This window comes from Parasteatoda tepidariorum, chromosome 3 (genome assembly GCF_982258835.1).
Source record: "Parasteatoda tepidariorum strain Cologne lab strain chromosome 3, Ptep-v5.0, whole genome shotgun sequence".
In the NCBI taxonomy this organism is placed as follows: domain Eukaryota; kingdom Metazoa; phylum Arthropoda; class Arachnida; order Araneae; family Theridiidae; genus Parasteatoda; species Parasteatoda tepidariorum.
Window position 1 is genome coordinate 11483274 of NC_141757.1, and position 13670 is coordinate 11496943.

Below are 13670 nucleotides of genomic sequence, written 5' to 3' on the forward strand. Positions count from 1 at the left end.
ATCAACATTCGAAAATTTTTAAGATGCCATAAACAACAATGATTAACTAATGCAACTAGCTTCAGAGAAATTACTAACAGAAGCTTATATCTTAGTCTTGTAAAAAGAATGGCCTTGCACTAGAGCATTAAAAGTTGTTATAATACTGTAATAAATAATGTCAATAGCAAATTATTTTGCTCTAGTGCGAGTGCGGAGTAAATAGTAATGATATAATGGAATAATGATGTAATGCAAGTACCCCATTCATGAAATTTGATAGTTGTCCCTGTTCTAAACATTTTTTCAAAGGGATCTTCTACACAAGGTTTTGTATTTGCCATGTTATGTAAAAGATCATTTATTGGGAAAGAGGCCCCTCAAATGCTGGGGGCCCCGGGCACGTGCCCCGAATGCCCTCCTGTAAATCAGTCCCTGACTATATTGGAATGATGTCCCATAGTTGAAAATAAATCATTGACTGTTATCTTTACAGGTCCTTTTCCTACAAGAACAGGCTCCTGGCCAAGGTCTATCAGCAGTGACTTCCATAGCATGGGTCATGTAATACACGAGAGTGAACATGCACAAGTAGCCATTAGTCACATGAATGGTAGTGACGTTGACAGTACCACAGCTATGAGTCCCCCTCCAGCCAATGAAGACTCGGAAAAGAGCCCGGAAAGAGGTTGCGTAACAGGTACGAAAGATAAGCTTACGAAATATAAAATCCTCTTTTAAGCTCCATTCCGTTGCTCTAACAGGGTATTTTGTAATGACCACCTTTAATATCTAAATATAATATTACATTAAATGTTGCGAATAGTATTAAAGCCAGGGAAAGGCAGAAAATAGAAACACCTTCAAGTACTAGCAGACACCAAACTACTTTTGATGTTTTAAGTCTCTGCATGATGCGTAGCGTTTTTAAAAAGCGCTTAAAGGTGCTTATTTTTGATTGTCATTTTTTAAAAGCCCGTAAAAGTGCTTTTTTTTATTGGGTGTTTTTAAACAGTGCTTATAATTTTATCTTTACGAAAATGATTACTTTTTCTTTGCCATGTCTATTTTCACCACTCATTATACAAAAGCGTGCTTTTCACATTGTTAAACGATTTCACAATTCTTTCAAACACAATGTATTTCGACGTACAGTCGTACCGTAGCGTATAAAAGCGCCAATCATTTTACATGTTTGATGAAATACTTGCGAGTTCGCATGTGCGTCTACTGAGCTGTCAGATTATTGCACTCTCATGTGCAATTCTGCTGCATTTTGCATTTCTCAATTTCAGGCTTTAGTTTCCACTCCTGATATCGAACCGAAAAATCTCTCAGTCATTTTATAATGGCTCTAGAAAAAAGTTCTTTGTCAGAAACCAGTTACTTTATCATGGTCATGTAAAGTCTGAAATTTATTTTGCATTTTGTTAGTGTATATAGTGCTTAAAAATATTTTTTGAGTGCTTAAAAAGCACCTAAAAGGTGCTTGTTTTTTGTTGAAAGGTTTGGCTACACACTCTGATTTAGTATAGAGATAAAACATATTTTGTTAGGGGAACACAAACCTTACAAACACTTCTAATTCGTAATTCAGAATATCTATGAACTTATGTTTCATGCCAGATAAAATTATACAAGTATAACAGTAAAAATGGACAAAGTTACAAAAAAAAAAAAGATCTGTCTCAACTCCGTAAGAAGATCTGGAGTTTGGTGAGCGAATCGAGCATTTTTTAGAAAATGTTATTAATATTTCTGTATATTCTTAATGGACAAGACTTTATTTTTGTCTTCTTTACGATTACGTTAATTCTTTAAAATTTAATAAAAAAATGTATGATTTTTACTTAAAAAAATATACTAAACATTACGAATTTTAAAAAACGTCTTTTTTTAGAACTACACTCTTAGATTAACTAACGGCGATTGTTCAATAAACACTGCATTGAGTCAACTGTTAGAAGAAGTATATTTTTGTTGTCTAATTTTATAGTTTTGTCAAAATGCTTATTAAAATCTGCTTAATTTGATTTAAATAGGGAAATACTAATGTATTTTTTCTTTCGAATTTATGGCAAACAACTTTTTTTAATTAATGAAACATAAATAATTTTCGCTCATTTTCACTTGGTCGACTTGTACAACAATCATTAGAAAAGTATGCCTTTTAACCCTCAACGCTAAGTGGTCAGATAGGCAGGCGGACGTTAATTGTTCCGTTTCTGTCAACAGATAAATACAAAATAGGATGAGAATAATAAAATGACTGTCATTTTGCTTCTTGACCTTTGTAATGATGATCATAACCCCTATATGCATTAGACTATTATGTATTTGCTCTTAAAATTTAAATTTTTGATGTGAGTTTTCTTTGCAGCATTAAGTCTAAAGGCAAAGTAGATCTCAATAATTTTACAACGGATTATAGTTATTTTAATTATGTTACGCAAATTAAAAATTAGAAGGAGCTGACAATTTTAACTTTCTTCTGGGCATATAACTTTGACCTTCCATTTAAAAAAAAAAGTTTAAAATTAAAAAACCGAGTGATATCGTTTTCATCTAGGTTTCTTTCTAGAAAAACAAAGTTCTTAATTTGCAAAAGTCTTGTCAGGCCAGTCTTGACATACGCTTCTGAAGCTAGGACAATGACAAACTGGAGGAAAATTGTATCACAATATTTGAGAGAAAGATTTTACGGAGTAGGGGAGAGTGGGGTCAATTGTAACAGGGTACGATTGTAACAGAGCAAAAATTTCGAGTGTCGGGTTCTAGATTTGGTTCCTAGGTGGTGGACAAGGTGTATTTAACAAATCTACATGTACACCCCTGATGGCAACCATTTTTATGTACTTTTGAAAGAGTTACATCACAAAAGATATTTTCACGTCACGCAAGTATTTTTTTTGGTATTAGAATATTTTATTGTAACAAAGTAATTTTGTTTAAACAAATAAAAATTAGTAACCGAATATGTAAGTTGACACCTTAATTAACATTTCAATAAAAAAAATTAGTTTTGCTAATTAACTAGCATTGTTTTTAACAAATGAAGCTGAAATGACGTCTTGGGGACAATTGTAACAATAAGTAAAGGGACGATTGTAACAGCTGAAAATAAATAATCTTATGTTAACAAACCATTACTTAACTCTTTAAGAACCACCAATAGTTTCCTATAGCATTTATATTATGTTGCATGTGCATTATTTTATTTGTCACCTTTTACAGCATAAATTAAAATTTTTAACCCTTTAGGTCTCTGCTCATTATTATTTTTACTCCTAAAATATCACTACTATTTTGATCAATAAAAAAATATATCACAACTATGATAATATGTATAAATTAACTATGTTTTAGTTGAATTTATGAACTGTTACAATTGACCCCGTAAGTGGGGACAATTGCAACAAGTGCACGACTGTCAAAAATTGTTAATAACTAATATAATAATATTTAAAATCAGGTATTTAATTTTTTTTCTAGTAGAGGATAGTCTACTTTACTCGTCTGTCAATTAATACTAATAATATATTGGATTTTTTGTTAGTTAAAAATAGTTAAGTAAAAAATGTTACAATTGACACCATTCTCCCCTATACTTGGTGGTGTTAATGAAAACAATAACTGGAGAAGGAGATTTAACTTTGAACTGTACAAGATTTATTAACAACCCGATATTATTAAATACATAAAAATAAATAGAATGAATTGGATGGTCCACGTGATTCAAATGAGTGATGACAATACAATGAAAAAGATACTGCTTTTTAGACTCACTGGAACAAGAAAGCGAGGAAGGGCGTGTTTGAGATGGACTGATTCGGTGGAATCTGATTTTCTTGCAATTAATGAAAAGAATTGGAGATCAAAGATAAATCGGAAGTCGTTATGGAGAAATTTTCAGAGGAAGGCATTGGCCCACATTGGGCTGCCTGGCCAACTATGATGATGATGAGGACATTGTTTTCAATAAATTTTAACAGAACTCCTCTTTTCAAGAAAGAAAAACTCAAATAATTTAACTATTCAACTTTCATAGATAACACAATGCTAAATAATTAATACTTGCATGAATTATGGCATTTGACATTAATAAGAAATGTAAAATGAATAAATATTTTCTTAACTTGCCAAAAAAAAGGGCCTAGGTGGCTCGAGAAGTGTTTTTAGTACTGTGAACAAGCAACTCATATAACAGAATGACCAAAAAATATGGCTATTCTGGTGAGCTAATTTGAAGTCGAAAGTTGTGCTTCTCTGTGGTTTCTTATTAACAATTTTTAAAAAAATGACCACCCAAACAATTTCCCGAGGAAGAAATTTACATCTGAATTTCGGACAAAAGACCCTGAAATGAGCCAAGCCACGGGAGAGAAACTATAAAATAAAGTTTTATTGAAAATCATTCGTTTTTAAGTTTTTTCCCAACAAAATAATGGTAGGTAGGGCTCTGGGCTCATGTCCAAGAGGTCGTGAGCCGCAGACTCCCCTTATAGTAAATGGTGACTGATACACGTTAAATATGTCGAGTTAGAAAATCCTCCATGTTGCCATAATAAATCATACCTCTAGGAGTACTGCAGGAGATTCCTTGTTTTCTGGATTGGTTCAAAATTACAAGGCTACAGATTTGAACATTCGAAGTTATAAACCCAAATTTGGGTCGGCTGTTCAATGACGGTTTATAATTACAATAATAATACTATGATTAAAAGTAAAGCTTCTCTTTATTTTGGATGCATAAAAAAATTATTATTTTTGTAGATGCGGTTTTATTGAACTCAAAACATCCCTCTGTAGTTACTCCAGTGCAATCTCACCCAACAACCCTGTTCAATGATAGAAACAATGGAAACTGTGGTGAAAAAATCAGTAAATATTATTTTTTTATTCATTGCTTACTTATGGTTATCATTCAGCTCTTATTAACTGCTTCATAAAATGAATTTTCATTGCAATAAACTTTGCTGTTTTATTGTGCTTTCTTATTTAAATCAACATAATTTCTTTTATACATTAGTAATGCTCATCGTCATCTTTTATTGAAGTGTAATAAAGTATTGTAAAGGAAAATTACTGATGAGTGCAAGCACATTTTTTCTTCTTTTTTTACTTGTTATCAATGTTGATAAGTTTTAACTTAGCTTAGTTGCCTGTTTTGCTTTTTTAATAATACTACTAATTAATTGCTTATTGGATAATCGCTATTATAGAATTGCTTAATTTCACATAAAAATTTTTTTTTTATAAGATATCGTTTTAAACGGCGATTGATTTATTGCTAATTTTTTCCAACATTCAGTAAAGATTCTGTCTTTCTGTGGCTTTTTTTTTTTTTTTTTTTTTGCCTGCTTTGTAATTTAAAATTTTTTATTTTCTAAAATAATTAGAGCATGTGAGGGTCAATCTAAAAATGTTTTGAACAAATTGTGAGGAGTTTAAATAAATTTTTTATTAACAAGAGATAGAATTTCTTTTTGGTTTCAAAAGCTTAATTTAGATATATATCTGATAGCAGAAACCCTTCCGGACGGCAGTGGGCAATTATCACGGTAGACTTAGAGGTTGGGCAGCTCACATCGACCAGAGGTCTATTGTACCCAAACCCCAAATCATTAGCCGCTGTGGTTCAGGGGATAGAGCGTTCGCTATCCTAATGAGGTGAACCGGGTTCGAATACCAGCTATGACTGGTAGATACGAATTCCGCATCCTGCTTGCACCGACCACAGTGCTGACGTGACATATACTCAGTGGTAAACGGATCATGGGTTAGAGTCCCCTTGCCGTCAGGCTAACCGTGGGAGGTTCTCGTGGTCTTCCTCTCCATGTAACGCAAATGCGGGTTAGTTCCGTCAAAAAGTCCTTTACGAAGGCAAATTTTGCCCGATACTTGATCCAGGAGTTCCCTTGTTTTCTGGATTGGGTTCAAAATTACAAGGCTACGGCGTTGAACATTAGTAGTCGTAAATCCAAAAATTGGGTCGGCTGTTCAACGACGGTTATAAAATAAACCCTAAATCATGATTAACAAGAAAACCTTATGGCTTAAATGAAGTTCAGCAAACACCTAACAAGAGTATCTTGCGATTCCCAGCACTCAATGCAATGTTGCCCTAAATGCTAAAATCTTTGAGCAGAATAGACCTCACAATTACAGAGTATATGTCGTGAAGTCTCCTCTTCAAGATGACAGCCTCTACAAAGAGGATTATAGATTCAACACCCATTATGTATAGGTGTGTCTCCTGAGGGTGCAGTGTTCAGTGCGAAGACCAATGATCTTCCTGAAACTGTAGCATAACAAGATCTTTTTGATGTAAATTAGGACAGTCAGCTACTTAGCTTGTCTCTGACCATGCGAATTGCGCCATTGCTCATGGGCATTTTGCCATAGAGCTTGGATATAGATGCCCTGAATGGGAGAAATTCCCAAGGCTGGCTCAGGGCTCCAGAAAATCCCACTAGAGCCAGCCCGTGCTGCTTCATCAGCTAGTTCATATCCAAGAATGCTCATCTGTCCAGGTGCCCAATGTAGGTATACCTTGTTATGAGTAGAGAGGTCACAAAAGACAGAGAAACACTCCCACTCTAGTAAAGAGGTGATGAATTTACACCTTGATAGTCATAAGAGAATTATCACGGTATCTGCAGATCATTTTTCTTCTAATTAAAAAAAGTGAAAAATAAAATTTCTAATGCTTCTTTTAAAAACATACTAAAACTTGTTTCTTCTTGTATTGGATTGCAGAGCAAAACTTTAAGGTGTTTCTAATAACTGCCTCTTGATTCCTTTCTGCTTCTGCCTGCAATCAGACAGGTTTTGGTGTTCCTCAATCGTGATTGGACAGATTTTGATAATGTTTTTGCTTCCTCAATTAAATATTAATTTATGACCTTCAATGTGATAATTTATGACTTTCAATTGAGGGGAGTTGCCATGAAAAACCTTGTATGTTTTACAAAGTAATTATTTTTCTTTACTGAAAAACCCATTGTTAAGATAATCTTTTCTCTTAACAGATGTTCGACTTTTGTGGGACTTTCTTCAGCAATTGCTGAACGACTCTCAACAAAGATACAATTGTTGTATCATCTGGAAGGACAAGTCTCGGGGAATATTTAAGATCACTGATCCTCATCGTTTGGCAGCTCTGTGGGGAAAACAGAAGAATCACTTAAACATGAACTTCGACAAAATGTCTCGTGCTTTACGATACTACTACAGGGTTAGAATTCTCCAAAAGGAACCAGGAGAGAGGCATTGTTACAGGTAATCATTCTTTCGCCTACACTGAATGCATAGAAAAAAGTGAACCATGAAAATTCAAATGCAGAAATATCAAATTGTGAACAAAACATGGGGAATTAAGCAATGAGCAAGTTAGCATTTTGATGTCTGGAGATTATTTTTTCAGCACTTGAAACCTCCTGGTTCGTAATGTTGATTCCATTGTCATATCTATGTGTGTTAAACAAAGTGAATAAAAATAGTAGAATACGTAAGATTAATCTAATTTTTTAAAGCCATATTCAATGTGTGCTTCAAACTTACAGTGTTTATAAACATTAGTTGATAATAAAATTACTCAGACATTATAATTCTGTTATTAACTTTACCGTTAAAATTAAAGTTACATATACATTTAAAAAAAATTAAAGTTTTTTAAAACTACATTTTTTAAGTGGGCAAAAAAGGAAACAATTTTATTTTTATGGAGTATAAAACAAAGAATGTAGACTGACAAAAAACGTATGGCCTAAACTACCAGTAAAATTTACAGTGTTTCGTGCTCTATGGGAACGCAAAAAAGTTGTGGTAATTTTTACCAAAATGCTTTGGTGATGATTTTTTGGTAAAATTAACTGTAAGATTAAGTTTTTGTTACCATTGGTGGTAAATATGGTAAAAAATTACCAATTTTAACAGCAGCGTAGTTTAGGCATTGTAAAAATGTTCAGTTTAATAAATTAAAATTCTATTTTTTTTTGTTGTTGTTCAAGTATTAACTTTTTATTATTCATTTGTACAAAATGTTACTTGCAACTGTATTGTTTCTAAGCCCTTTATTAGTATTTTTTTATTTAACTACTGCCGTGTTTAATTATTTATTGGATAATATCGATTGGAATAGTCATTTTATGCTGCAAGCTGTTCATATGAATTTGTATTTTTATTTGATAATTGATTTGTACCTGTTTCAGATTTTTAAGGCATCCGAATGAACTGCGTCATTGCAAGCAAAGGGCTCTGTTGACACGCGAGAATGGCACTCCAAATGGAGTCCAGGCGAGCGGAGATGTTGAGGCAGCTTTAGACATGAGTATTAAAGAGGAAGGCTTCTCACCTAATGCCGCAGACTAGTAATCAAAACAACAACACCTGTTAAGTGTTTCCACAGACTTCAGTTGAAAGGTCATTAAAAAGTCGTATTTATACTTCTCCACTAAATGACTGACTGTTACTCCGCTATCTTTGTTATCAGTAATTAATTATTTTTTTTTAAAAGTTCAAAGTATATTACGTTTGTTCCAAAAATAACTGTGATATTAGATTAGCCTTGGTAACACATTTGATTTTAGTATATTGGGTCCAAGGAATACAAGATGGCACAAATAATCAGAGGAATTCTATAATCTAACTTTTATACTCAATAACAGATTTTGCTATTTACTTATCACACTCTGAAAGCTCCACTGAAAGTCTCGATTGCATTTAATTTGCAATCAGATGCTCTCTTTCATTCAATTCCTACTATTAGTTCACACTCTCTCGATATCTTGTTAAAATTTCCAATCATTAATAAAATGCTCTTTAGTCATAAATTTAAATTCAAATACATTTTTTTAAACCTTTAGTGGATGACATTTCATGTTAATACAGTTTTTTCAAATATTAATTCATTAAATTTAATTAATTCATTTTAGTTTTATATGGGAGACATTTTTTTAATTATTTAATAAAAAGTAACTAAAATAAAAAAAAAAATTTGTTGACCTTCATAGGAATTGACTTCAAATTTTTTTTTTATATTACTTGTTTTTCTTGTGAATTAATCATGTATGATGGGAATTTTTATTAGTAGGGATACACACAGAACAGGGCATTTAACCTGGCAGTGCTTAAATTAGGATTATTTGTTCTAAAATTATACTTAAAAGAAAAAAAATCAAAATTATAACTTAGTATTTTGTCTGATTTTATTATATTTACTCAATAAAAAGGTGTCCAATGTATGAAAACAGAGTTACCAGTTGTTTGATCTATTTAGTTCATAACTTCTTGATAAAGCTAGACGATCAAATAAAATTTTTTAAATTTTATTTTTATTTGAGAAAAAATTTTGGGCCATCTTGTATTTAAAATCTCTTTTTAAACATTGTCATATTTTTAGTATCATTATAAACTATAATGATGAGAATTACATCTTTGTAATGCTACTTTCAAAGAGGCAGGTATTTAATTTTTTTTTCATGTGAGAGGAGTTATAGCATTTTGATGCTGACACTTTATTAGATGAATTGTCCATAAAAAATATAAAAAATGTTTTTTTTATTGCTGAAAAAATAAACACGTACGAAAAGAAAAAATTAAAATTATTCATTAATAATTACTATTGAGAAAAATATAAAATAGAGATCTTAATTGGGAAACATGTGCATGCAACAACTGCATCTTTTTTTTTATGCACAAAGTAAATGAGAAAGAATTTAAAAGAATTATCTATAAAAATCTATATATCATTTAACATATCTATCATTTAAAAGATCTATATATAATACATTTAAAAGAATTATCTATAAAAACACTATTTTTATTTTTCACATTTGTTGGAAATAGTAATATTAAAAAAAAAAATTATAAGCATAATTTTCTACTGTGAAATAATAGATAAAAAAAAACAACACTCTAATCACATAGTTTAAAAACAAAAACAATATTACCAAATTAAAGAGAAAATTAAACTTATCACTTACTGCTATTTAAAGGAAAGAAAAAAACTGTGAAAGTAGACGTACCAAAAATCTATATTACCTTAAGTAATATTTATACCATTTTATAAGGCATGCATAAGCTGCAGTGGTTTTTAAAATTTTCTTTTTCTTCCATAGAATTATAAATAGCAATTATACATTTTCTAAAATAAAAATAAAACAATTATCACAGTAATCATCACTTAATTTTAATATAGAGTTTTCCTAAAGCAGAATACGAAAGAAAAATTACCTTCTGGACATCTGATTGACAACTTGTTGTGCGTCATGTTTGAAACAAATAAAAATTTAGCTTCCTTGATTTTGGAAGCTATTTGAGAATTTTTTTGTAACACACTAGACCTTATGTATTTCACTAACTTTTTAAAATTAAACTTTCGATTTAAAAGCAAATGCAATTTGTTTACAAACAACTTTACAAACACAGACATATATATTTTAAATTTAATATTTGGATTGTTATATTTAGTTTTATTTTATTGTTTGAGTATACATAAATTTCATCTATGACAAATATTTACAGTCAGACCTGTTTATCTCGAATCGTTAAAAAATTCAATTTAATTAAAAGTGCTTTAATTGTTTTTAGTAGAAAAATACGAGCATTTCTGTAAATTAATTATACCACATATATCTAAACTAAAACTAAACTCAGTCGCGTGACAGCCCATAGAGGGCCTAGGCCTACTGTGCCCATCTCAGTTTTCTTGACCTTGGGCTCTGGGATGCAGGAGCAGATGTTCCGGTTAGGTGGTTAGCCGAACGCGAAACCCCCAGTGTTTAGTTCTCAAGCATGCTTGGTACTCATTTATCAACGTACTGAAGGGATGAAAGGCTGAGTCTACCTTGCCTGGCCCGAGGATCGAACTCAGGACCTGTGGCATGGCAGCGCGAAGCGCTACCACTCAGCCACCGGGCGTACCACATATATGTATTTGCATAAAATTTTTTTTAACATACCTTTACTAAAACTAATATTTTTAAGATTTTTGACGTCTGACCTTCTTTGTTTGTTATGCTGTTTGGGCACTTGTGCTCGCTCGACTATTTGAAATTCGAGAAACAGAGGTTTTGAAAAAAAATTAGAGATAGACACGGAAAATACATTGATTTTAAATAGTAAATGTAAGGAATTTTAGAAATTATGAGATAAACAGGTTTGAGATAAACAGGTTTAACTGTATGTTTATAATTTCTATTGAAGTCAATTTCCTCGAATCGGTTCTCGTTTTAGATATTAGCATTTTAAATCTAAATATCTGTTACCAATAAAAATATTGCTGAAATTCAATGTTTCCATTTAACAAAGAAGTCTTGACAGCTTATTATACATAATTGTTTGTGCACTAAGAAAGTTACTAATTTATTTGACTATTTATCGTTTTGTTGTTTAAATATTATCATATGCAAAGATGAGAGAATTTCTTTTTAGTTTGTTAAAACTATTAACATATCAAGATGTTAGTTATTTTACATAGACCTACTTAAATAGTTCAGAGGTCAATTAAATATAGAGCTGCTATTTTAAAATATATAGTTTAGGAGATGATACTGTATTTTTAATCATTGAGTTTATAAACATGTTCCAAATTCATTATTGCATGAAATGTTCAAAGAATGCAATTTGGAATTTATTTGATCCAACAGTTTGAAAATTTTCAGTCAAAAGTATAGCTGATGAGATAATAAATTATCTTTTCTTATTTTAAATTTGATCATTAAATGTTAACTGTAAGTTACATTAGCTTTATGCCGGATAGCCTGGCTTTTACGATATTTTTAATCACTTATAAACATGTTCCAAATTCATTATTACTTGAAATATTCAAAGAATGCAATTTAGAATTTAATTGACCCAACAGTTCATAAATTTTCAGTTAAAAGTATAGTTGATGAGATAACAAATTATCTCTTCTTTATTTATCTCTTGTTATTTTAAATCTGATCATTAAATGATAACTGTAAGTGACGTAAACTTTCTGGTTAGGTTTATGCCAGATAGCCCGGCTTTTACTGTATTTTTCATCCTCGAGTTTAGAAACATGTTCTAAATTCCTTATTACTTGAAATATTCAAAGAATGCAATTTAGAATTTAATTGACTTAACAGTTCATAAATTTTCAGTCAAATTATATTTATTTTAGAAATAAGTTTTCACAAAAATGATATGCTGAGAGAATTCATGAGCGAGACATTTCTTTGTTATAAGTTAGTTGTTTATAATGAATGTTGTTCTCTATTATGATTACTATATTTATGTGTTTTCTTTTTGTACCTGAGAAATGATTCTAAAATGTTTGTAAATAAATGCATTGTTTTCACATAGTGATAATTTATTTTTTGTTTTCTATTTTTTTTTTTCTAAGGAAAAACATATATCAAGAAGTTGAATTAACTGATTCTAGAGATTGTTTTAAGAATGCAACATATGCTTAAAAAGATCTTTTTTTACATAAATTGGAAGCATTTTATTTTTTAAAATTTAATCAATGGTATTTGCATATATGTCTCAAAATTATCAGTCCTATTTCTACCTGGTTTTCACGAGATTGTACATTTTTTCTATATTAAGAGATTATTAATATTGTACATTTTTTCTATGTTAAGAGATTATTAATATCTCTTCAGTTTTTATTGGATTTAAAAGTTCCCTTTTGCTGGGAAAGTCAATTTTTGAAGCTTACAACTTAATTTATAATCTCTTAAAAACAAACTAGAAATTTGAAGGGGCTATAAATTACTATGCTACATTGTAGAAAAAGTTTGTTTCTTAAAAAATACCACTGAAGTTAACCCTCTGCATACGGCTCAGTTTTTATATTCTCCCGTACTGAAATACGGGGCAATTTTTTTATATACATATGTTACAATTCACATCTTTATCAGTTGTTTTAAAATAATACAAGAATTTTATTAGCTTTTACGTTTTAAAAAAATATATACTAATTCCCAAAAATATCGAAATAGTATCGTCGGATTCCATGTGGTGATGGCGGAGCCAAGTGCAAACTGCTAGTGAACGAGCTATACCAGCTCTCCTGGAAAGTGTAGGTGGTCAGAACACTATCTAACCTCTATGCAGGGTTCCTGATTTTTTTAATTTAAAAAAAAATCATATTTTTTTGATTTTTATTCAAAAACACTGTAAGAAATTTAATTTGTGATTAAAAATACTTTATAAATGTTTAGTCAAAATTAAATTAACTTTAAAACTATATTATAACAAAATTTTAGGAGCTCTAACTTACTAAAATAATTTTTCGTTATAATACATAGATCTGAATGCATGGCAACCATTTTGGAACAAATGCATGATTGAAATTTAAAGACACAAAAACATTGTAAAAATATAGATTTATCGTTTCTTACGAGACACAAAAATAAAATTTTAAGAAAAAGTTTTTTTTTAAAAATTATTCTACGGTTTTTCCTAAAGTTGAATTTGTGAAGGTATCGCTAAACGGTAGTAAATTTGGCTTGGACAGACTCCTGTACTTTAACTATTAAAGCAAAGTTTCAATTAGCAAACCATAATTTTAATTTAAAATTGTGATTTCTTTTTTTTCCTCTTGATTTTTAAAATGACAAAATAAATGAAACAGATTGTGTTTATAAATGTAGTCATTCATCAAAAAATAAATATTTAATCTATATATTTTTAAATTAAAATATTTATTTTTAATCCTA

At 30.5% G+C, this 13670-nt stretch overlaps 1 protein-coding gene across 5 annotated transcripts in view; it reads left to right on the forward strand.

The window, feature by feature from the left end:
• aop (ETS variant transcription factor anterior open) overlaps window positions 1–9578 on the forward strand; it is a 62976-nt gene extending 53398 nt beyond the window's left edge. For all 5 annotated transcript variants that reach the window (XM_043044871.3, XM_043044874.3, XM_043044872.3 and 2 more), the window contains exons 5-8: window positions 476–679; window positions 4753–4860; window positions 7011–7260; window positions 8193–9578. In XM_043044871.3, the coding sequence (XP_042900805.1) occupies window positions 476–679; window positions 4753–4860; window positions 7011–7260; window positions 8193–8352 (722 nt within the window). In that variant the 3' untranslated portion in view covers window positions 8353–9578. The remainder of the gene's footprint in view (window positions 1–475; window positions 680–4752; window positions 4861–7010; window positions 7261–8192) is intronic.
• Window positions 9579–13670: the final 4092 nt, after the last annotated feature.